Source organism: Lineus longissimus, chromosome 1, assembly GCF_910592395.1.
Source record: "Lineus longissimus chromosome 1, tnLinLong1.2, whole genome shotgun sequence".
In the NCBI taxonomy this organism is placed as follows: Eukaryota; Metazoa; Nemertea; class Pilidiophora; order Heteronemertea; family Lineidae; genus Lineus; species Lineus longissimus.
In genome coordinates this window covers 22,897,435-22,922,766 of record NC_088308.1, presented here as the reverse complement: position 1 = coordinate 22,922,766, position 25,332 = coordinate 22,897,435, and the positions used below count along the sequence as shown (strand labels likewise).

At 38.6% G+C, this 25,332-nt stretch overlaps 1 protein-coding gene across 12 annotated transcripts; it reads left to right on the top strand.

Annotated features, from left to right (window-relative positions):
• Nucleotides 1–239: 239 nt before the first annotated feature.
• On the top strand, nt 240–25,311 carry LOC135492724 (sodium-independent sulfate anion transporter-like). Of its 12 annotated transcripts, XM_064779397.1 has the most exons (23): nt 240–388; nt 2,960–3,006; nt 9,859–10,054; nt 10,381–10,483; nt 10,587–10,791; nt 11,167–11,252; nt 11,824–11,903; nt 12,039–12,184; nt 12,624–12,820; nt 13,071–13,143; nt 14,396–14,446; nt 14,670–14,730; nt 14,906–14,961; nt 15,154–15,294; nt 15,649–15,707; nt 15,936–16,007; nt 16,314–16,413; nt 16,715–16,782; nt 17,071–17,136; nt 17,275–17,362; nt 17,729–17,809; nt 21,183–21,304; nt 24,452–25,310. In XM_064779397.1, the coding sequence occupies exons 3-23, from the start codon at nt 9,951–9,953 to the stop codon at nt 24,455–24,457; spliced, it is 1,965 nt and encodes a 654-aa protein (XP_064635467.1). In that variant the 5' UTR covers nt 240–388; nt 2,960–3,006; nt 9,859–9,950; the 3' UTR covers nt 24,458–25,310. The 12 variants fall into 12 exon arrangements, with proteins under 12 accessions (XP_064635467.1, XP_064635474.1, XP_064635400.1 ...); XM_064779404.1 differs by lacking the exons at nt 240–388; nt 2,960–3,006 and adding an exon at nt 3,030–3,112; XM_064779330.1 differs by lacking the exons at nt 240–388; nt 2,960–3,006 and adding an exon at nt 3,656–3,887 and having other exon boundaries at nt 24,452–25,311.
• The last annotated feature ends 21 nt before the right edge of the window (nt 25,312–25,332 follow it).

Here is a 25,332-nt window from a genome sequence, read left to right as displayed (position 1 = left end):
TGATCATACACTATAAAGTAATAGGCCTCGGACAATAATCTAGTGTAGCCTACTGAGTGAAAGACGACCTTGTAGCGGACAATGTTGATATGATATCGTGGTGCAACTCTTGGACAGTGCGAAAACAACTCGGGTGCTGAGAATGATCTTTGTCTTATTCACTAGGGGCGCTTGTCAAGTTATTACTTCTGAGACGACCCCTCGAAGAGCCGGCCACACGTTCATTCCACATTTTATACTTGCCCGGCGTAAAAATCATGTGACCACCATGTACATTGTATATGGCATGTATGGTATACGTACAAAATACAGGTGTGCATAGTGTGTATGCATGAAGCTCTACATAATCTGACAGCTACAATAAATCCTCCGTTTTCTCGCAATTTTGGTAAGATTAATCACATCTTTGTTGGTAACGATGTAACGATTGTTAAATGAATGACGAATGGAACGTTCCTGCCAGTGGACTGAGTGGTAAAAGTGAAACTGAAATATGAAAGTGAATAAAATCATGAAATTGAAATGACATGTTGATTTTTTGGTATTTTTTTGGTCCCTCTGAGTCTGACTCTGTCTGATTACTGATATTAGAGACTGACTATGCACTACTGTTGGACCTCTGACTGTCTCTGATCAGTCATCATCCTCAATATCAAGTGGATCATCAGCAGCTAAAGGGTCAGTTTGTTTGTTGGCGAGTGGTGAAGCCAATGAATCGGAACGATGTCGGCATTAGCGTGGGCCGTGGCCAAATTATGGAATGTAATCTGACACCGGGATCTGACGTTACATGTCGATGCATGTTGTGACCACACGATACAGTGTCGGGGAAAATTATGCATTTGTCCCAGGCCCTCCCTGCTGGCAACACCTTCAAATCTTTATTTTAGACCTAATATACAATAAAACGCTTCAGAACTTTGTTGACAAAAACTTTGTGATGACAAAGGTTCTGAAGGTTCTGAAAGGTCGTATGGTACTAATGGTGCAGGGCCTATTCTTTGCCAATGTCACCGACATGCAATACATTTTGCAATCGGACCTACTCTGCCTTACTACATTACATGTACGGGACGGGAGTTGGTTTGTATATAATGTGTTGTTTTTGCATGCATGTGAGTTTCTGTGCTTTCCATTTTAAGAAAACCTTAGTTCATAGTTGGATAACAAACAGCCCTTTGTTGTGAATGCCTGAATGTTAAAGCAGATTATTGTTAAAGATAGTTGTTTTGTCAGTAAAGTGCCCTTTTGTGTTTTTGACCATGCCTCTTGCTGTCAGTGTGTGTGGCAGGCGCTTCCCAATGCAAGCAGACTTGGCTTGATTGGATGCACTAATGTAATTGATGTAGCTTTCTTGATGAAGTGCTGGGTTTTTCCAACTTCTCCATCGCATTGAAGCATTGATTGTGGCTGTATATCAATAACGATTCATATCATGCATGAAATACATCTACATATATATGCAACACTAATTGCACTTAAACTATAACACTTTATATGGAGTACTTAAGGCTATTGATTATAATTGCTTGATATCAAATCATTTAGAAAATCTCACTTTGTCACATGTCTATAGGGTCATTCCTAATCAATTTGTAATTTATTTTATACGCAATTTAGTTTCATATAAATTGGGTCTTTGCCCTATGCTCTACTTGTCACCTGTAAATATTTCACCTATAAATTGACCTTGATTTAAAGTCATCTTTTTTTAAATGTCTGAAAGTACATGCAGATATATGATTTTGTTGCTTGAGAATCTGTGTCCCTGGCAGTAGCAGGACGCAGATGCACCACCAGATTCCCTCCTCTTCAAAATGTGATAGATAAAAAATCTTGTGATATTCCCAGCTCAATTGATTTATTCTGAGTCAAGTTTGAAGAAAATCCAGCGGTTTCAAGTGATCAGATATCCTGTCAGTGTGGATCTACCCCCTTGGCTAAAAATCCGCAAAGACCAAACACTGAGAATCAAAGTGTTTAAAAGTGGATAAATTTGGATGAAATAAAACATTTGATGTGAAATAAGGATCAATCAGTATTCTATCCAGTTGTCATCTGTCTTGCTTGGCAGGTGTCTGCTTCTTAGTTAGTTTTAATTACCCAACCTCTGCTTACCAGGCAAGACAAGGACCTTCCTCATTTTAACTTTGGAATTGGCAGCTGCCATTTGGGCTGCCATCTTATCGTCGTACAGATCCTGTTTTGAACTATCTTGGCAGGTGTCCCCACCAAGGTTTATTACCCTTCTTCTCCTTATGAGAACACTCAAGCTGCTTCATCACATTCTGATCCCCCATATTATAGAATAATCAATAAGTCCACATAGCCAATGCAAACACCCAGCCTCCCTTCAGCCGTATACCCAGTATGCCAAAAGCGCAAGGATATATCATATCGGATCGACGGAACATTCAGCGTTATCTTTTGTTGCGCATGAATAGTTATCTGTGGTGGTGGTGGTTGCGATCGTTATTGATTTTTGGGAAATTATTAATGAAATCTTGATGTGGTAGCCACATTTACTTCATCGGCAAACAGTGTGATTTAACCACTTGGTTGCTGGTATTCGGCTTGTGTAGTTGCACTTGGGAACGTTTAAAACCCAACAGTTTTCATCTAAGTCTTCAGCAGCACAGGCAAGCTCCTGCAATTAAACCTATCATGTAAATTGCATAAAAGTGTTTCCGATCTGAATTGGTACTCTATGCAACTGCTGCCAGCAAGGCCCTATTCAGTTCACACTGCATCGATGTCAGTTCCCTGAATGTCCTTGTCCACAATACTGCAGAGAGGGCTGGTTACTCTGATAGCTTTGCTTGGCTGAACAGTGAATGAGTGATTGGTATTGGGATGTCGGATGAAGAGATAGCCTTAGCTGACGTATATAAACTGATTCCAGTTCATTTAACACCTCACATTAGTTATGTATTGATGTCATGTTTTTCTCTCTTTTTAGAAAAAAATGACACAGTGAGATAGCTTGTGGGATGTAGAGCGTGAAAGGTAAGGATGATCATCTAGATGTTTAAAACAGAAACGCAATACAAATTGCTGTGATAGACAATTTTAGGGACACTTTTGACAGGAGCAAGGCAGGTCAGAATAAAGAGTAAGTAGAATAGAGCCACACTGCTTTTCATTTCTGTATTCTCAGCGGGCATTTAAAACTTAGCTGCTGTATTTTGTCCTGCTGCAGAATCTCAAATTCAATTATCGTTGTTCTGTTGGCATTCCCAAGCATTTTGTCATCACTCACACTAACTGTTTACTTGATGAGTTGTTATGTGCATATTAATTACAGAATATAGAATAGCACACTGCATGGTTATGTTACAATGCAATAGAGTCTGTTATTTATAAAACCATCCGGAACCTTCATAAGTTGATAGGCCACATTACAAACCCCCTCACTGAGACATTTTGGGGACAGGAAAGATTTTTCGTGTCATTAACACATTTTACTCCAGTTGACACTTAGCACAGCAGGAATGAGTGAGTTCAACTGTAGATCGCTTATGGTAAGTTTTAGAATATATTTGTCCCATTGGTGAGGTTTATGAATTGCAGCTGTTTCAAGCTAGAAGTGGCAACTTCATAGTTCATATATAAGTTTAGAAGTAGGGGTTGAACTGCAATGATTGATTAAGAATACCTAAATTACTTCCACGTACACAGGCAGAAGGCAAATACATTCTGCGGATATTTTATTTTCAATTAGTCATCTTTGCTTCATGGAATGTGTCACTTGTGTCCTAACCTTTCAAATTTCTTATGATTGATAATCATGGGTTTAAAAAAGAAATTGATTCAAAGGTGGAAAAGAGTGTGCAGGAGATGCAAGAATGGAGGACGGATAAACCAGGAACAAACTGAAGGCCTCTTAGGTGATTATTTCTGTTCATTTCTGCTTGGATTGGGATATCTCTGATTTGGTTTCACAGCGTTTAAAAAAGTATTGCTCATAATGCGACCTGCGACGTACCCATGACAACACGATGATTGTGATTTGAAAGCAACCCCTGAATGGTTACATCGCAATCACTTGTCCCTTGCCTTGGCTACATTGCAGGTTGCGACAATAGAAATCACTTGTTTGTGAACGCTTAGCTAAGGGCTTGATGTCACGGTGGCTTTTGGTGGAAAGTCTAGGTTTTCAGATGCCACGACTGATAGCAATAGCATTACCATATTACTTGAATAGTTCTTGATGATATTCAGAATTAAAATGAAATAGTTGTTTGTGGGCGTATAAGATGTCTGATTTCACAATTTAATAAATGTTTAGGTTTCCTGTGTATTGTCTTTTACGTTATACTTATAAGCAAATCTGTCATGTCTGTTGATTTGATATCCCTTTATCGTGGGAAACCCTGACTGTGACCAATATTGATCACTTGACTTAGATTGGAGACTGGGAAAGGTTTCGTGAGTACATCATCGTCTGAAACATGTTTAAACTGACTTCTTGTTGACATTTGATAATTGTTTTAAAGTGGACGTCAGTGGCAACTGTTTGACCTTTCTAGCTTCTGAAGATTCCTCCTTTTTTCGACAATAAAGAAAGGGTTAAACATTTTAGCTACGGTTTGAAAATTGTTTGTTGAATTGCCATTGTAGACACGTTTTCCCACTGATTTTCAATACAGGGTACAGGACCAAATCAAAACATTATCACAAAAACTTGGCCTGGCCAACAAGTGAATTTGGGGTACAAAACAAATACTCCAGTTATGGATAAGAGATGTCAAGTTACATGAGGGCTTTCCAGGTCATCTTGATATGAAATGGGGCCAATTTATCAAGCCCTTCTGAAACACTCCAAGTTTATTCTCATTGCTTTATTTCATGATTTGTAATGGGATGGATTATTAAAGGCCAAAAAGGGTCAACTGGTGTGTCTTTTGAAACCCCCTTTTACTTTTATTTCTAAAGAGTGCAGGTCAACTACAGTAAATGATCCCATTGTAGGTATGTACAATAGACAGGCCTGTGTAAAACCAATTTTGAAAATCTGTGAGCTAATAAGCGTTTGCTGATGACGTAAGTTTATTTAGACTTTCACTTCTACCAAAATCAAGTATATATGAGAGTATAGAATATCAAAGTATAAATTATCTTTTTTAAACCATACTTGCCCAAATAGATAGCCATGCTAATTACTTATCAATTTGGCCTACAGGTCAAGTAAACTGGCAAGTGTTCATATTGCCAATTACACATTTCAATTAAATGTCAACTTTTGATTACCAAAAAAAGCTTAAAAGGTCTACTGTGCGGTGAGTGAATAATTTCATAGTGAGAAAGATTTCAGCTACTGTAGTCAAAGTTCAATACTTTGAATTAATTCAGCCACTTGTTAATCTGTGGGCGAGTCCAGTTTACTACAAAGGGTTCATATCCACAAGAAAAACTAACCATCCACTGAGATTTGGGAGTTTTAGACCATGAACATGCCAGAAAAGGGATCGCTTTTCCCCTCCCCTCAAATATCAATGAATTTGTTAAAATCCCCCAGTGTTACCACAAGTAATTTGCCACAGTTGGTCAAACCTTAAAAAGCTACCCCCTGTTGTCAACAATGGGTTCACCCAATCAATACCTCTCTGTGTGCTGGTATTATTGACAAAGTGCTATTGGGTAAGACAAGCCACATATGCACGTTTGCACAGGACTTTCTCTGCAAGCAGAAAAAGGAATGCGTGGTGACCCGGCTGATAGGGCTGCCAACACGACACAATCAGTTTGGGGAAGACCCTGCTTGAAATGGGATTCTGATTCTGATAATTTTAGATGGACACTGGGCTGAATGTTGATTCTGTTCATGAATATTCATTACATTTCATCCAATCATCTTGTGCTGTCTAAATAACTTAAATCTCAATTTATGCGGACTTGATACATCAACTCTGATAAGTGGATTCAGCCAGAAGGAAAGAAGGATTTCATGTAGTTTGACAGTCAGTTTGTGATAAGTCCTGTCGTATTTTGACTTAACATATTTTTTCGAATAATCTGGATTAAGTCGGAGGATCATGGTTGCGCCAGAGATGGATGATTTAATTGCCACACATCCGGTCAAGTATCTTCCGGGGCGACCAGGAAGTAACGGTAACGGTACGATTCAAATAAGTAAGTGTTATGGAAAGCAAATTACCAATTACCAGAGTTTATTGAATCCGTATAAAATTTACATTTTACATGGGATGAAAATACAATAAACAGAAGTGCAGTGTAGATAGAGAGTCAGAAGAAAAGAGAGCAATAAGAAATAAAAGTAATCAAATAATACAGAAATTGATGATCCATGCACTGCTGGTCGATATTTTCAAATATCAGATTGTTCCTTTGATGATTAAAAGAATTGTAGCAGTTTTCATACAAAGTGATTTAACTCTGTTGAAAGAGATAATACCCAGAAAATCTTTATTTTGCGGTGAAGCCTGTTTTATCATAATCGTTTTTCGGATTTTGTTGATGCTCAGTCTGGTTCCCCAGTAGCTGTATCACTAGAAGAAAACGTTGGTTGGTAGCTTTGTCATCAAAAACAAAGATTAGGATTGGACAAGTGATTTTGCGTTAATTTATCTGATCATAAAACTTGATCTAACTTCTGACAGCTGGCTCTTTTCTTGATGAATAAGATACAAATAGAAATTTATTTAATTTTTAATCTTGTTTGACCCACTTGAAAAGGTCTGTAGGTTTAAATGTTAAATTCTGCTCCGAAAAACAATTAAAAAGATAACACTCATCAAGATATGAGGTGCACTCATCCACTTTATTAAAAGAGGCCGGCCCGGGCCCCAAATATGGGCCAGCTAGATTCGATGACTTGCATTTAGGGACTTATTTGAATTGAACTTATTTTTTTATATTAAAAGTAATTAGTCCTTATTTATTGGCCTCTTCAAAGGGAAAGAAATATGAGAGGAATATATAAACCAAAACAAGACTGAACAGTGCTCTATGTTAATCACATCTCTCCTTTCCCTAATAACCTTCTTCTCCCTAATCTCATTGTCTTGACGTAATCCAAGGTTCTACAGTCAATTAGTATTAATAAAGCTTTCAAGGATGAATGGACAGGTGTATGGCCAAGTGACTTTGTGTGCTGACGTCGTAGGCCTAGCTGTGACAACATGCTGAGACCATTTGATTTACACGAAGTGTTGGAAGGGCGCTGCCTAAAACAGTCACTCATGTACCGGACCAACCCACGCCCTCTCTTAAAACACACACTTTTATTGGCAATAATATATAATGTACATGTAACATAGTAGTCTGGTTGTCCAAGCTGGCAGGTGGCATAAATATAAATTAACACTGGCTGACCAGCTTGTGCATAGCTGTTACTTTTTATATGCCCTCAGGCTTTGTATAGGCCTAGTGGTGTGCTGGTATTACAGCACTGTTACTTGCAAAATCAATATGCCCGGTGGACTTGATTCAAATTGACCAATTAAGATGGATTGGAACACTGTGGGCAATCTCATTAGTCACCATCACTTTTGGAACCGATGTCGCATTGCCCATGCCTATCGAAAACTGAAACGATAGCACAGTTGCATAGGCCTGATAAAGTAAATAATTGTCTCTGATGTAATTTAGGAATCCCTTTAAAGCCCGGATGTGGCTTTATAGATAAAAAGGCATTAATCCTCTCGACCCGATCCCTTTTACATGTATGTAGTGCACCATGCCATGTGTGCATTGATCTTAAAGGCCTTTGCATTGATCTTAAAGGAATTTGAAAAATTTTAGTTGTGTAAAATACTTACTAAATGTATATTTCAGCATTGCCTATAATACAAATACTGTAAATACCAACTTTCAGCAAATTCGTATGCATAATAACTGCACTTTGACATTGTGTACAACTGCATTTCTATTTTCCTGGACCACCAGTGATTACGATCGGAAGACATTCCCAGCTGGTTAGGCCTACATTTGTATATGAAACATTTCGTTAGCTTTCACCCAGCTGTATGCAGCGTTAACACATCTGTGCGCAGCTGAATCGACCATTTGAATAGAAAGCTTTAAAATCTAATGGAATATCGAGAATCTCTTTATTGATATTTAATCAGTAGTGACTAGCGTCAAAAAAATTACAATTTTCTTCTTTTCAAGCTCAGAAGGGAGTTGCATAAATACCAGCATAAAAATTTGCCATAAAACTTAATTGACAAACTGATATAATGATTTGAGCTGGTCGGTGGCTGCAGCCGGGAGCTGTTTGCATTGTGACCACATGAGAACAATCGACGTGTTGCAATGTATTCCAATGTTCCTAATATATTCATCAATGGATGGATAATTCATCGATTCTCGCTCTCTGGGGACACATTGTTGCATGTGACATTCCATGAGACAGAAAAAGCCGGCGGTGAATGTAATTGTAATGTAGATGTAGTTAATCATTCAAATTCTCTTGGGGGTATGATGTGATGGTATGTTGTCAGCTGATTACAGACATGTCTAACGAACCATTTGTGGTATCACATCATGCCAAACAACTCTCTTGAATTTCTCCTCGTCGATTTAAAGCCAGACAACATAGTCGTCACAGACCTTTACTTAACTGCTCTGCTGCATCCTTCGAATGAGGTATGAAGCTTAGACTTAGTCAGTAGAAATGATAAGTAGAGCACCTGTGCCAGGGCAAGTAAAAGATCCCACATGGAGAGATGAGGCGACATACCCTGATGTAAGCTTTGGCCTGCCAATTGCCTTTGAAAATACGCAGCCTACCAAATTTTGGAGATGTGGAACTTGTGGTAGCTCCCTTCTCCTTTGTATTTACTTTCCACGCAGGTTCCGTGGATGTGATGTCACACCTGAAGTATTTATTCAGTTTCTGCAACCAGTACTTAATCTGCAGGAGTATCATTGACTCTTTCAACAACTTCCGATCAATTTAGTCCAACTTGAGTGCCTTACTAGTTGAGTCATATGTTTCAACAACTTTTTCGAAGTCAAATGGTTTGTACCTGGGCAGTTGACCGCATTAACCCATCCTATGCTAAATGCAAGCATCAGCTTTCTTTGCAGACCGAGTGACTCCCCTACACCACCACCAGGGGTGTGAATCGTAGGCCTATATCAGTACTGACACAAACAATGCAAAAGAGGTGAAAGTGTTAATTCTGGCCCCAAAAGTTGTCAGGAGGGAGTCAACAGCCTGCATGACACCCCTGGGGCAGCCTGACAGTTTTCTGATACCCCATAGTTCAGCTCGGTGCTCCAACAGGCTGCCTATAGTAATTGGAAAGCCCTGGAAAACATTCCCAAGTCATGTTTACAGGTGGGAACACTGATTTTATGCGTTCCTGATTGCCTGTGACATTCGGTATAGGGACTAAAGATGAATTTGTTTTAACAATCACATGCAGGATCTTGATATCTCATTGGCCATGAATTTTAAGGCTTTATGAGAAAAATCAATAGTTCCAGGGTTTGTGAAATCAGATTTCTTGGGTCATCTTATCATTCTAGTTATGCCAAACAGGTCAAGAAATATTGAGATATGGTATTTATGTAATTTGGCACCAATAAGGACTTCTTATAACCTATACACTTAGCCTTTATCTAATGATTATATCCATTTCAAAATTATATTTCAAGAGGTAAGGAAAGACTGTTACCAATTTGATGCATTTCAATCCTCAGACATAACACATTGTAATGATTTCCTTGATAAACTTTTTTAGAACACTTTTACCTCTTGACATCTAACCGCTGGACAATCTATAACCTTGCTTTCAGTGGCCCCCTAAAGATAACCAAAGGCTGCTCTTCCCGCTTGCCTGGCATTATTCTCTGTTTTAAAATGTGTCATGTTATCACTCATTTCAGGTGACCAGGAAAAGGCTGAAAATGACGTAAACCTTGACGACAACGACACGGATGACGAAGAGGGTCCACATTGTTGCTTGACCTTGAAAGAAATGGCGTGCAACTGTGAACGTTGTAAAGTGCTGGCGAAGGACTTCTGCTCAGCTGAGAATGCCAAAAAGAAATTCCCAATTGTACAATGGCTGCCAAAATACAGGTATGTTTTTAGTTTTAACTTTGAAGAGTGTCTTGATATCAATTATGATTACATGCAGAAACAGTTAGAAAGGGGTGTTTTATGGGGTTCATTCAGCCAATTATGGCTGAAATTTAGTTGGGACAATCATCCTTGACCCCATGTTAACCGGTACCATACCAATTCTATATCAACCTGCTCCCCTATGGGAGAGTACCAGGGTGTGGCGATGTCAAGCTCTTGTAAGGTTGGTTCCAGTTGGGTCACCTGTCTTTTTTGGCCTGAAAATTTAGTTGCCCCTGTCCGGGTCCCTTGACTCGACTGACTAGTTTTTACTTTTTTTTCAGGCTCGATACTCTGCAGTGCGATGTAATAGCAGGTTTGACTGTTGGTCTGATGGTGATTCCACAGGGTTTAGCTTATGCTCAAGTCGCTGATCTTCCTCAACAGGTAAGAACAAAACCTATATCTGGCACATCTACTGAGTGACACAAATTTATATGATTGTCATGTGGAGCAATAACGACATAATATTTTTCATGTTCTCTTCCAGTATGGCTTATACTCTGCCTTTGTTGGTTGTTTTATCTACTGCTTCCTCGGCACTTCCAAAGACATCACGCTTGGTCCCACTGCCATTATGTCACTCATGACAGCCGCATTTGCCAAATCTCCTGTGAAAGATGACGCCACCTATGCCATCGTTTTATGCCTCATGACAGGGCTCATTCAGTTTGTAATGGGTGTTTTTCACTTAGGTAAGCTTTAATGTGATGACCAAATAAGATATCAATGGACACTTTTCCATAAGTGCTTCAGACTGACCCGAGTCTGTCTCTAAGAAGGTGCTTTACGACAGACAACTCTCACTGTAATAGGTCTCCATAGAGCCATTCCTGTGAGCAGCTGATGTATCGTACCACATCACTTGAGCAGACCTGGTGAAGAAAAGCTGTGATCGGACTGGAATATGAACCCACTGCCCTGGTAAAAAGTTTAGAGAAAGGTGTTCGCTTTTAAAATGAACCAGATGAAAACCAAATTCTGATAAACTAGTGAAGGTTTTTTTGAGTGTGTTGCATCTGTAATGTCGATTGTTGGTTTGCGGCAAACTCTCGATCTTTCCATTTCAGGTTTTCTTGTCAGATTTATTTCCCACCCGGTGATAAGTGGTTTCACAACAGCCGCAGCAATTACGATAGCAATCGGTCAACTAAAGGTAAGCAACCATGGATCCAGGGGGTGAGGGGATTTTTAGGGGGATGTAGTGCCTGACTGAGAGTTAACAGATTTTACTATTCTGTAACAAGGACAAAATTTAACTCAATATACTGATATTGAAGTTGTTTGTATTTTGCAATAAAATACTTTTTGCTTATAGAGCATTTTGTGAAAATTGTTGTAGATGCACTTATTTTGTTGATGCAAAATGAATCTACGGGGTATACATATTTTACTCTCGCTTTGACAGTAATCTCGTGGTTTACATTGCTCCATGTGCTGGATCAAGTTTCCCTGTGTAAAATGTTTCAGCTGAATTAAGTGGTTGTCTGAGAAAAACCGACAGTACCAATATTTAATTATATATTTTCCAGACATCACCTGGTCCCACCTTGAAACGTTTGTATGAAAAACTAGATGAAGCAAAATCTGAAAAGGATGTTTTTTTGCAAACATTTAGGTCCTCAAAAATATACATCCGACATCATGGCTTGTCTTTTCAAAGTGGTTTCTTCCCAATACCCTTTTTAGAAAAACCCAAATAACACAATATTCTTTTCTCTTTTCAGTATATCTTAGGTCTTCAAAATATATCCAGGGAATTCTTGCATATGGTTTATGACCTTTGTGTGCACATCCCAGAAACACGGTAAGTCTCCTTTATACTATCAAGAAATCATTTCAAATCATCTCACTTGTCCAGATCAAAACTCCTTTTTCCCGAATTCTTAGAAAGTGGAGGTGCCTCAGAGAAAGAAGGTTGACCTGATCCTTTATCTTCCAGCTGGCCAGATGTTGTGATGGGCATTACGTGTTTCGTCATTCTCGTGTTTATGAAAAAGATGAAAGATTTCAATTGTTACGGACCAGAGGAAGATATGAACAAGTGTCAAAAAGTGGGACGATATCTCATCTGGTTGCTGTCTATTAGTAAGTCACTTTTTTTGCTTCAACATGATAGTTTGTGATATCACTCAAGAATTTTAGCAGCGGCCACGCGCGGGCTTGTAATCTCTCTCTCCTTGCAGTTTTTAGTGCGAAGGTCTTGATTTCGTCATTTCCTGGCTGATGAGCAGAGTAATGGGTTCAGCACTGAGCTCCAACTCCTGGAGGAACCACAAAACTGATTTCATGTGTCCTTGGGCAAAACACACAACCGTGCTTTTCTTTCTCAGCCCAGGAGGTATCAGATGTCCAAGTGAGCACCGCATGAGAGGTATCTTTGTCTCACATCACTGCAATTATTATTGCAGGTCTGACGCAGTGACAAAAATTACTTGTTTGCAGGCTGCTTAAGCTGCCTTTGCCATTGAGTTGCTGTGTATCCACTCTAACTGCGAGTTTTTTTTTTTTTCATTTGCCGTTCCAGGTCGAAATGCCTTGTTAGTTATTGTCTCAGCATTACTGGTCTATGGGCTCTCCCTGCATGAGATTAAACCCTTCATTGTGACAGGAGATCTTAAACCCGGTCTTCCACCCTTCAAGCCTCCAGCGTTTAGTGTTGTTGACTATGGTGTCAATGGAACGGGTAATGGAACCACATATACAGCGGGGGATATCTTCTCTGTAAGTTCATGTGCGTTGCCGAAGTTCAAGACTACCTGATCTCTATAATTCAATGACATGAGGGGAGCCTTGTGTTCTTAAGCTTTCTGCTATAAAGCAATGTTACCATTGAACTCATAAGATGCATCGTCATAGTCCAAAATGAAGCCAATGCTCATCCTGTTTGCACCCATTGTTTTCTTATTCAGTAAGTCATTTGTTGGATTTAACCTGTTCTAACTGTACGTTATAAAATTACAATTTTTTCCAGAGTATTGGAACTGGCTTCTTCATTGTGCCAATTTTGGGTCTAGTTGAAACGATTGCAATAGGAAAAGCCTTTGGTGAGTTGATAACTTTAGAATTTGGCTTATACTTTTGCTTGCAGTGATGTTGGAAGTGAAGTGCAGTGAAGAGAATTCTTGAAAGAGTTTTAATGTTAAGTTAGCTTTGTCCTGAATCTGGTGGTCTTGTTAGGGTGGTCTTTGAGAGAGATTGGATCAAATATCAAACCAGATAATCATTGCAATTCACAGACTTTTACCTCAGCGCATGGCGTATAGAATTATCATAGAATGGAATAGGCATGTTATCCCCCATCAGTTGCTTTCCATACCATAGGGGAATGTTCAGAAGATCCATGGCAATGATTTGTTCCGTTTTTTGAAAGTTGAGGTCATATCTGTTTGTCTGATGTGACCAACTCATTCCTTTGATACATCGTTAAGTTCGCCAGTAAAGTGCTGACTTTAAAAATATGGTTGACCCGTTTATTCCTCTGAAATCTGGATGATATTTTTCATCACATTTAGAGAGGAAAAACAAAGAAGAGGAAAGAATTGTTGAGATGGCATTAAGGAAAAAAGGTCGTTTCATCTATCACTTATTGAAAGGCCAAGCATTCGATTCTGGTACGAGTGAATTAAACTAAAATCTGGTCTAGATTTAACACTGTACATCACTTCTAATATTCACAATAATCACATCCTTTCAAACTAACAGGTGTCATTTGAAAAACTGTGCAAGGTTATAAGTCATGTCATAATGCATGCAGGTAATTCTATCTGTTGTTCAGGTTCTTCTAAAGCAAGTTAGCAAAAACTAAATGAGAGGTTGCATAATGTCGTAGCTCCCTTTTGAAAAGCGTCCTGAGTCCACTGTTTACTTTGGGTATTCCCCTCCTCAGCTAATCAGATGTTCGTGTTCTTCAATTTTTTCATCTTACCAAAATGCCTTACTTTTTCAAGGTTCTTTATAAGCTCAAGTACCTTTTCTGCTAAGAGTGTACGTGGGATAAACCTAGTGTACCTATGATAGAGACTATTTACTGTCTATTGTTCTCCTTGTTTTTCCCTCAGCATTTCACCACCTCACTAACAAGACCACCTTGATCAGAACACTCCATATTTCCTCATTTGATTTATTAAGATAAAAAAACATTTCGAAAAAATTTGTGATTTTGTAACGACACAATTCTTGGTATCAGTCATAATCATCAATTGTTTGTCTCTCTGTTCTTGAATGGTTTATAATTTTGTTGAATTCAGTTTTGTTCATTTTTTAGAGTTACAAGTGCTTTTATCTTTTTTTTTTTAGCACGGAAAAATAATTACAAACTTCACCCTAGTCAAGAGTTGATAGCAATCGGTAAGTCAAGTGTTTTCTTAGTCTTAGTCAAAGAATTCAAGCCAATAAGTGTATTTATTCAGGGCGGACAGGTAATGATTGCAAGCGATTGCTTCCCCAAAGAGTTATATTGTAAAAAATATAAAGTTAACCAGTACCTCTTACCCGGCCAATTCTGTGGATACGAACTCAACTGTGTACTTGTATACTGCACCCAATGATGACATCTTTCATTCCTTTTCAGGCATTGCTAATATTGCTGGTTCGTTTGTTGGGTCATATCCAGTCACTGGTAGTTTCTCCAGGTAAGTTAGTCTACAGCAAGGATCATATAATGCATAGTGATGTGTAACTCAGGCCTGAGGGGCTGACACAAAAACTAATATGACGAAAATACTGCCCGAGTGTCGGATCCAACTCGCATTTTGCCTCATATGATAATTGATAAATCCTAATGTCTCCAACTTGGTTTTGTTTCAGGACTGCTGTTAACTCCCAGAGTGGGGTCAAGACACCTCTTGGTGGAATCTTTACAGGTCAGTACATGCTTCCCTGAAGACTTACGTCATTCGTTTGGGTGGGTTGGTTGAGTGTCATGATATATGAAACTTTGAATAGAGACATCGCATTTCCATAACCAGCATTGATTTATACAACCAATTGAGAAGCACCTGCTAATGTATAGTAGGCTACATTGACAATATAGTAATTTGTCTGATGTTTTCCAGGTGCCCTTGTGATGCTTGCCCTTGCCTTCCTTACTCCCTGGTTCTACTATATTCCAAAGGCGACCCTCGGGGCCGTTATTATTGCTGCTGTGATACAGATGGTTGATTTCGGCATCTTGAAGAAAATGTGGAAAGTTCGAAGTAAGTAAATTTCAACTGTTGACATTGATTAATGAGTTTGCCTGAGTAATTGCTTGGCTATATTGATGCTAAAATCTAAATCATATTTGAATTCCACACTTACTACAGTAGAACCTGCCCTTGCGGACACCTCTGCCAGGCGGGCACCTATGCATTACGAACATGTTTGTTCAGTCTATGTAGTATGTGGCCCGCTTCATCCAGTCAGCCTTCCACAGTAGGACATAGAGATTGTTCCACTTCCAGTATTGCGATAGAACCAACTTCCTGCTGATATCCACCCAGTCTAGTATCCTTTTTTGTGTCAGTTCTATAAGTGTACAACATTAATGATTGTCTGTTTCCCTATTTCAGAACTTGATCTCATTCCATGGGGTTTTACATTCCTATTTTCCTTTTTGCTTGGAATAGAGGTAAGTGTCAAGGCGATGATTATCTTGGAATTAGATTTACATATCTGGCCCTTGGAGTTAAAAAGGAAGGATTATCAGGAAGCTTTCCCCCATTGCCTATCCCAGCAGAGCTAGCCGTGCTCTAAAAGCCTAATGATAAACTAGCCAAAGACTAACTGGTCTCATCCAGGTTTTACTGTTCATCCACTAATCCTCCATCACTAATTGAACTTTCCTTTTCCATTTCAGTATGGTATACTTATTGGTATTGGAGTCAATCTCCTTATGTTGTTATTTTCACAATCAAGACCATCAACAATAGTAAGTAGACAACATTCAGAATGACATCTTTGAATGCCATTGCCTGTGTTGTTCTAATATTGCCATTGATGTTTTAACTACAGAAACCTCTCATCTCATGCAGCTAGCACACAGGGAAGTTTCACCTGACCATCTGAAGCTGATGAAATGAGACTTTGAACAGAGAATGACTGTCTCAAGTAGATTTTTTCCAAAATCCAACTTCAAATGACCGCTGGTTTTTGTCAATATCAATACAAGGGGGTGGGGTGAATGTTACTACATGAACTGCTAGAAAGTGTCTAACCCACATGTCTTCCGTTTCAGGTGATAAACAAAGAGATTGTAGTTGTTCAATTTGAACTTGGTATAACATTCCCGGCTATTGACTATGTGGCCTCAAAGTTGAACAAAGTTGCATTTAGAAGTAAGTACATTCAGTCTTTCATATAAAGCTGAACTTGTGTCGAGGCTTGTAATAAAGTTGTATTTTGAAGTAAGTTCTCTTCAAACCAGAAATAAACTTCAGTTCTCACTGCACAGCAGACCTATTCCCCTAGTTGCTCTTATATTTCTGGACCAAATATCAGAACACGTTCACTTTTTCTGACCCAAAGTCTGAATTTCGACAACATTTTTGCTGTAATGACCTACTTTCTGGGCTAATTTGAGCCTGGGCAAATACGTACATGTAACAGTGACTCATTATTTCTCTGGCAACATTTCAGCGGACCCTCCTAAAAATGTCATCATTGACTGTAGTCATCTAAGTACGATAGACTACTCATCAATTCATGTAAGTATTCTTGTATGTCAGGTGAGACCCTGAGGCTGTAACCAGAAACTAACATCTGCCGTCAGATGATGATTCGATGATATTGTGACCCATTTGGTTTCTGCAGAACCACCCGATATCATGATAGTCTTTGAACCTGAGGGCGTAATTACATTAGATGTAATATACTGGTACATCGTTGTTCTTTCATAAAGGGGATCAGACATGTGACAAAAATTGAATCACGTCTCGGCAAAAATCTCCCTTCATGTTATTGTCCCTTTAACAGAATGCATGTTGTTTTTGCAGGGCTTCCATGAGATTCTAGAAGATTTTTACTCAAAAGATGTTACCATAGTGTTTGCTTGTTTAAAGGTATGTACTCTACTGACATGCCTTTACTTCATAGGATTTCATCAGTATATTTGGTAATAATTACATACAAACCTGTTTGTGTCACAAGAAGAAGAAGTCTCTCTTTACTGCTCCAACTGATGCTTTCTTCTTTTTCAGACTGACCTTCTTGACACTTTCCTAAAATCAGAATTACCCCACTTCCGTCATGCGGGGACGATCACTGAAGCATGGACTATGATTGAAGGTAAACCTTGTTCATATATTTTAAATGAAAAAAAAAGGTCACTTCCAGTTCTGTGCATGAAGCTTAAAGGGGTACGTCGTGGTTTTTGGTCTTTTTTTTAGAAAACATCAAGCCACAATATTCATGCTTCACGTAGAACCTTATCTTTGGAATAAAATTTTTTGTTGAATTCAAATTGGATTCAAGTTTATTTAATTGGTAATAGTAACCTGCATGTTATTCTTTCTTTTACGGCTTGGACCCCCTCATTTCCAAGATCTAACCATTGGGGCTCTCTAGGTTCCATAATATCTGGATCTGCCACAGGGCCTCACCCACAATGAGCCTCCTTGCTAACTTCTCTGTATGTGACTTGATTGATTTCAGAAACACATGACGTCGACGCGGGTCAGTCATTGCTGGGATCAGATCGGTTGAGACATGTCACAGGTTCGATGAATGATGCAGGTCTGTTAAGACAGGTCTCCGGTTCGTTGAACGAATCTGGTACTGTGTGACCAACCCATTGACACGGTGTGCAACACATTCCTATTGGCATCCTCTGCTGCTTGCCCTGTGCACAACGCTCAAGTTCACGTTCACTTCCCCCGACAATTGCCTGGATCACTAAGACTTATCACCACAAAATTATCTGATGTTCTGTGAACAAATTTCCTAATGAGAGGTCTTACTGCCATTTATTCTTGCACAGACACATTCAGTAGTTCAAAATCAGGCAGAGCATCTAGCAAGCCATGTTGACTGAATTTGAAGCCCTTAAAAAAAAAGAGTTCTACCAGTTGTGAACATGCATGCACAGTGATTCAGGCATACTTTGGGTAATGTGAACTCAATCCACCTCTAGCTTTTCTCATATCCTTGTAAATATGCAGTCCTCGTGCTCGACACGAAACATGCAAATTGACTGTCCTTAGTCATTTATAACCCTGCCTATAAAGTCTTTCCTCCCCCAACCCTACAATCTCTCTCTAATTGTCCCACTGGTATCATATACTGCCTCGCTTCTCAATGTACATTGTAAACAAATTCTTCAGCAGAAGTCTTGGCTTTGAACGTTGTTGTCCACTTCGTGCGGGGCTGTCACCAGTTGACTTAACTGTATGCTTTGGACTGTTCCTTTGCATGGATAAGAGAAAAGTGCAGTGCACATTGAGATAACAGCTGATTGTTCTATTCATACTAACAGCAGACCTGCACCTTGATTGAATGTCACTGATGTAGTTAGTAGGTACATGTACTTGTAGAATCACCTTTTTTTGCAAGAAATCCGTTCTACACAGATTGTTCAAGTGTTCACTTCTGAAGGGCAACTTGAACATGGTTCCATTGATGTGATTGTGACCTATGTGTTTCCCTCATCAGGAAATCAACATGTCTGTTATTCCTGTAGGGCTGAATAAGGAAGCATTCCTGATCTTTGTTCCCATAAAACATTCCCTGGTCTAAAACAGTTGACGCAATGTTTTTGACCTCTCTTGGTGTGTTTTACAGATAAGCACAAACAAACCCTAGCCAAACAGAGAGTTGAACTCGTGCATTGCCACTATAATGAGGCAGCCATGTGGTTCAATCAGTCACTGGCTGCACCAAATTGAACCTCATGCCTGGGCATTGCGCCTGATAATAACTTTAGTTCATGCCTTGGGCTGTATGGCTTAAAGCTGACTCAACCTAGAGTCGAGGTCCAAATGGCTAGTCTCGATAACTGAAAGCCACAATTCTGACAGATATCCTCTGTGTCTTGTGAGTTGCCGACACTTGTGACCAAAACTTAGGTACACTGCATGGTATGCGCTGGCCTTAATAGTTGCATGGAAGACCAAGGGGAGACATCCTCATGTCTCCAATTATGTCCAGGTGTATAAACACACTATCACTCTGCTTTCGCCCTCATTTCCTATAGCTTGCATTCCAAAATAATAAGGGTGTTCATGCTCTCATACTAACATTATAACATTATTTTTGAGTTATTAGTTCTAAATGACTGATTTAAAGACTGCTTAATAGCATCACAATTAAAGAAAAATGCTCAAACACCTTGAATTAACTTTCTTGAGTTTAAGTTGACGCGTACAGGACCAAGTCTGTCCCTGTCATTTTAGCCATTTCCATCATATCTGTATTTGGAATAGTTTTCCAACATTGGAGCTTTTCATTTTCAGATGGATGAACCTGATATGTAAGCAAGGTTGTACCCTTTCTGCATGTCACATATTTTATCGTGATTGGGATCTTTGCAGCTGAATCAAAAAGTCTAAAATCGTTTATAATCATGGGCACTTATACTGAGTGTTTGGTATTAACAGTAAATTTGAATCAATATTCAGAACGCTGACTGTTTTTTATAGTGACTTTGTTGAAATATATCGCTCTGCCTGGGTTATTTGAAGGCAATATAAGTGTTCAACGAGAATTATAGACCCCTCCCACCTCTCACCCCAGGTTGCTGTCAGTTTTCCCAGTTCATAATCTGATCTGGTCTATGAATAGGCGGTGCCTATAATATAAACTGTGTCACTTTCAACGATCGTTTATTTTGTTATGACGACAAAATTTTCACAATATTTATTGTGCAAACAGTGCACCCTCAACTCATTTTAATCTCTTTTTGGACACAACTAATTTTGCCTCGCTAATTTCAGATGAGCAAGACCAAGAAGACCAACAACATGCCAGTGATGGGCTGCTACTGCCAATAAATCACGATGGTGCCTATAGTTCAAAAACTGACCCCTTGGAATTATAGCCCCATGCCTGTGCTCTCATATCATGAGCTCTTCTCTCTGTGTGTTGTATTTATATACAGTAGACCCGGAAATTATGACGTGCCTTTTATTTTTGCGTTAACAGATCATTGCAGACTGTATGGCTGCAGGAAAATCAACATGATATAATTGAAATTATTTTTATAGGATTGTCAAAAAACTCAATCAAAATCATGCCATAGAATTACAAAAAACAGCCAAATAAAAGTGCTGCCAAAGTTTCCGGGTGAACAGAATGTGTCAGTTTGAGCATTCAAATGAAATTTGTGTGCCAGAAATATTGTTAGGTGTTATCATGTTCTTGGCCAATGTCTCACTCCTTGATTTCAGAAAGCAGAAATCAAATTCATGCATAATGATATCAACAAGATAATGGTTTGGTCAGGGAGTAGATAGATTTGCAGAAATAAGTTTATGCAAAACTGTGTGGCACCTGGGAAATGCCACAGTTTATAATATCACATGGCATTTGCATGCGAGGGCCCAGTGAGTCAATCAGCCTCGGAAATGCCAGAGTAAGCTCAACTAAGCGGTGTACTCTTCAGTAAACTGTAGTGTAATAACTTAACGCCGACGTTTTTGCTAACGTTGATTGAGCAACAGGGCCCAGGGCTTTATATTGTGTCCCTCAACAAAGTTGCATTCATTGAAAAAGACAGCGTGTACATTCATTTGCTACCTTGTTTGATTTGCTATAAACTCTGGCGATAGGCAGACTACTGGGACACCCTGTATAAGGTTAATTGGGAAAGTCAAGGACTTCCATTTTTGAAGCACCAGAATTAATTGCACCTTCTCTGCCTCAACTTGAGTATTGGCGCTATTTTTGCAGCTTGACGGTATTTTTTGCAGCTTGACGCTGTGACATTGAGGACATGACAAAGTTGAATGAGTTAAATGAAATGTTGTATGTATTAGTCTGAGTGTTATGAGCTTCAAATCTGATAGAGGTGTTAGTTTTGTTGTAATAATTCCCTGCTTCATTTAATAAAGAAGCTTATATGGTTGTGTATAGATAATTGACCAATAATTGAACGTTACATCTTGTATTCTAGATTGCAGGCAATCTGCGGTCGATGGTGACATTCCGCCAACACTCCCGCCAAATATGGTAATAATTGCGGAACCGTACCCGTCGGCATCTGATGGTGCTAATTCACAAACTTCACCTGTTATGGTATGATATGATATGCATGTTTGTTCTTGTTTGTGTTTAAGTGTCTGTACATCTTTGTCACATTTAAGTGTTTTGTATTACTTCAGTCATCAATTTCAAAAAGTAGCATTCACCGGAAATCACCCGAATGTACATGTAGCACTCTCTGTGAATGGTTGACTGTATATCAGAAAGGTGTCACTAAGATCAATGTAGTTTGCGCTCCTGAGCCCATAATAATGTGAACAGAACATAAAAATAGAAAAACGAATGTACTTAATTATAAATTTTGGGTCATCAGCAGTGTTTAGTTAAAAGAGACAAACAAACAAAGGAATTCTGTGACAAAACTTTGTGTCGTACTATTTTATTTCAATGTTGTTTCATGTTGAGCTGAATTGTTGCATGTTAGGTTGTGGGATGTTTTGTCCTTCTTTCCAAACGAATCCCAAACGAAAGTATTTCCGGAGGGCCTTTGGTACGTCTGCTAACCAACTAAAATGTCAATGATCATGCATCCTCCTAATGACAAACCTGGTAATACCAACTACTGGTACATGTACATTGTATATTATGTTGCTTGAAGGGTATGCCATTTGTAGAATTTGGGATTTGTTCCTGCATGTGTGTATTAGGTGTATGTGTCTGCGTCATTTAGACTTAAAGTTTGTGTGAGAGGAGACCGGTAAGTTATATTGACATATAGTACTAGTAGAACTTCCCTTGACGATCACCTAGACTGCTAGCGGCCAGAGCTGACTCTCATGAGGTTTCTGTACATGGGGCGATTCTATATGTATCGATGTATATTCAGAGATGCTCCAGAAGCTATTTGAATCATTCGATGATCACATGACTGTACAGAAGCGTTCTCATTTAAGGGTAGTGATGGTAATCTCTCAAAGAGGTGGCCATTTTTTTAGGGCTTGATATCATCAATGGAAAGTTCTACTGTGCTCTGAACCTCACAGTTTTATTTCTGTGGTAGTTTTGTGATTGTTTGCTTTTCAATGTGATCCATTGTACCATTTTCTGGCCTGTAAAATAATGCGAAAAATCATGATACCTTGGGCCTTACATTGGTTAATTGGACCAAAGCAGTCTGTCTGCCTTGAAACCTATATATGATTTAACTCAAGAATTATATGAAAAAGCGAGTCTTGATTACTTGTTGATGTTAAACATGTTGGAACACATGCTTGGAATAGACTAGATTGTGTTATGAAATCATGAAAAAAGCCTTTATTGGAGGACAATGAAACTAATCGACTGATAAAACCATTACGCTTTTTGATTGTGTTCAATTTGCTGGTATAAAATTGAAGAAAATATGTGCTTTTGTTTGTCATAATTTTTGATAATCTCTTATACATCGTAAATAGTCATTGATATAAAATGATTCCAACCAGGTGAAGTGGACAGTTAGATGCATAATTCCTAATGTAATACATCAGATCGATGTAATATTGTTTGATACTGAAGCAAGATTAGCATGCTACTCTTAAACTCCTGAGGCAGTCCATTCGTCATCCTGTTCTCACCTCCTTCATGTACATAAAAGGTGAGGAACAAGCCCGTGCACTGCATCCAGAGTGTAGCTACTCTTGACTATAAAGCCATAAATACATACTTGGAAAGGGTTGTGTAAACTGCCCAGGATATGGAGTCCTTTAGTTGATTCTGAGTTAAAATTTGGTAAATCTGGGGGTTTTAGCATTCCAACCATTGTTTCAATGCAAATATACTAATTATTCAAATGCATAATAATTGTCGTGAATTAGTGATTGTAAATACGTGTACTACATGTAATAGACTACTGAATATTTATCAAATCTTACCATCTTTTGCGGAATGATGTTTATTCTTTTTATTTAGTAACATATTTTGTTCACTTCAATAGAAAATTTGTCCACCAAAATACTATATTTTTGTAATGAAAATTCTGCTCAACTTGATAAGTACCTTGACACACAGTATTAAGGAGGTACAGTGATTTTTTTATTGATGATGCTGATATATCTGATATACTTTGTAAATATACCATACATATATATTTAAATAATAAACAGAGATTTTGCTGATTGGCGAACCTTTGTCAGATTTTAGTACATTACGAGGGAGAAATCAAACCCCGGGCTGTCATGATCACTTTGGAAGAGGTTCATTTAAAAGGCACCTGACATCCCATTGAAGTTCATCATTTGAGGTGAAACTAAAAATAGAGACCCCTCCACTCTCTGTGATGCCCTCCCATCAGAAAAGGAGGAATGGAAATGTTTTTAAATGATTCCCTAATTTCTGATCTATTCCTGGCCTTGTCCTGCCTCTTTTCATTAGATATCCCACTTGTAGCTTGTGACATTAATCTTGGAGAATGTAAAAAACCTGAGATGCTTATGCACGATGGCTACAACTATATCATTGGAAGTTCAAGTTAAGCATCTGCTGACCATCTTGGAATGATTATCTTGCAAACAAGACTCGGTGACTTGTAATACATTACAGAATCAAACCAGAGGCCCCACTGGAATCAACATTGTCAATCAAAAGTTGTCTTCGACTGTGGAACCACGTTTGCTTTCTTTACCTGGTATTGAAATTGTGACCCGCTCTACCAAAACTAGGCGCTTGTCGCATCTGAACTTGACAGGTTGATACGGACTTGTTGTTCATTTCCCTATTGTAGACCTTTTGTGAAATGTGACCAAATCAGTTGGTAATAGATTGCGCAAAAGGTCTACAATAGGGAAATGAACAACAAGTCCGTATCAACCTGTCGAGTTCAGATGCGACAAGCGCCTAGTTTTGGTAGAGCGAGTCACAATTTGTCGGTATCTGTCTGAACTGGAAAATCAGCCTGTCTTCAGACAATCCCAATCAGGTTGAGTACTGTATCTCGTCACTATGGTATAAAGCTCGGTCTCCAAAATGAAGAAAGCATGGCTTTGTAAATTCGATTCATCCCGGTGGTTAATTTGACCTGTTTGAAATGATGCAGAACCAATGAAATGAGAGGGAATACTTGCAGATGCAAATCAGAATTGGGCCCGGGATCCAGTGTATGATTATAAGGCCTCGGTTGGATTTAGGCATAAGCTGTGACTGCTTTATTTTCAAAAGTATACTATGTGTCCTCATCACTGATTTCATTCTTTTCTTTTTTGCTAGGTTTGATTGAGATAGCTGATATTGCAAGTTTACAGGCAAGAGGAGGAGACCGCTTTTTGTTAACACTTCTAAACGGAGACTCTAGGCTGGAGCTAGGGGTCAAATTGGTTACATGTTGCTATACATGCATGCAATGGTATGATAATTGCTGAAGGTTTTGCTTGGAAATTGCATAATGATAGGTACATCGTATACTGTATAAACCACCAAACTTGCTATCCCTTTAACAATTAATGAAAATTTCCAACAGAAATATAATTTTCCATGATTTTTGTTTATACTGGGTATTGGGAAATTTCATTTCCTTTTCCAAAGAAAAATATATTTTCATGATTTATATTTTTGCGATTCGAGGCAAAACCTCCAGAAATATATCCATGTAACAACCGCGCAAATTTGGTGGTCTACAGTACACTTATATAGTTTTATAGAAAGGGAATAGATATTCCCAATATTAGTCACTTTAATATTATACAATTGGATAGAAGAAAGTAGTTGTTGGGTACTTACAATAGGATGTAGATAGTTTGTTGAATGGAAAGCACATGCAAAGCAATTATTAACATTGTCAAACTATACCGTTGGTCTTCTAGATATGCTGATGTGACTCAAAGATGTTAGAATCTGGTGACATTTTTGTTACGTATAGTTAGTGGCATAGGGTGTGGGCTCTTTTCCGACTTTTTTTATTTGTATCCTCAAGTAAAACACTTTGAAACTCTACCAGAAAAAGGGATATCATGAAATATTGATTCCTGCCTGCATGTTTGACTTCCCTTGTTATCCCCAGATGTGATTATTGTTAGGTTCCATTAATGTTACTCTAACTGTAACTTATCTATTGTAATTTATAAAACTTTTTTCAAAAACTTTTTTTTATT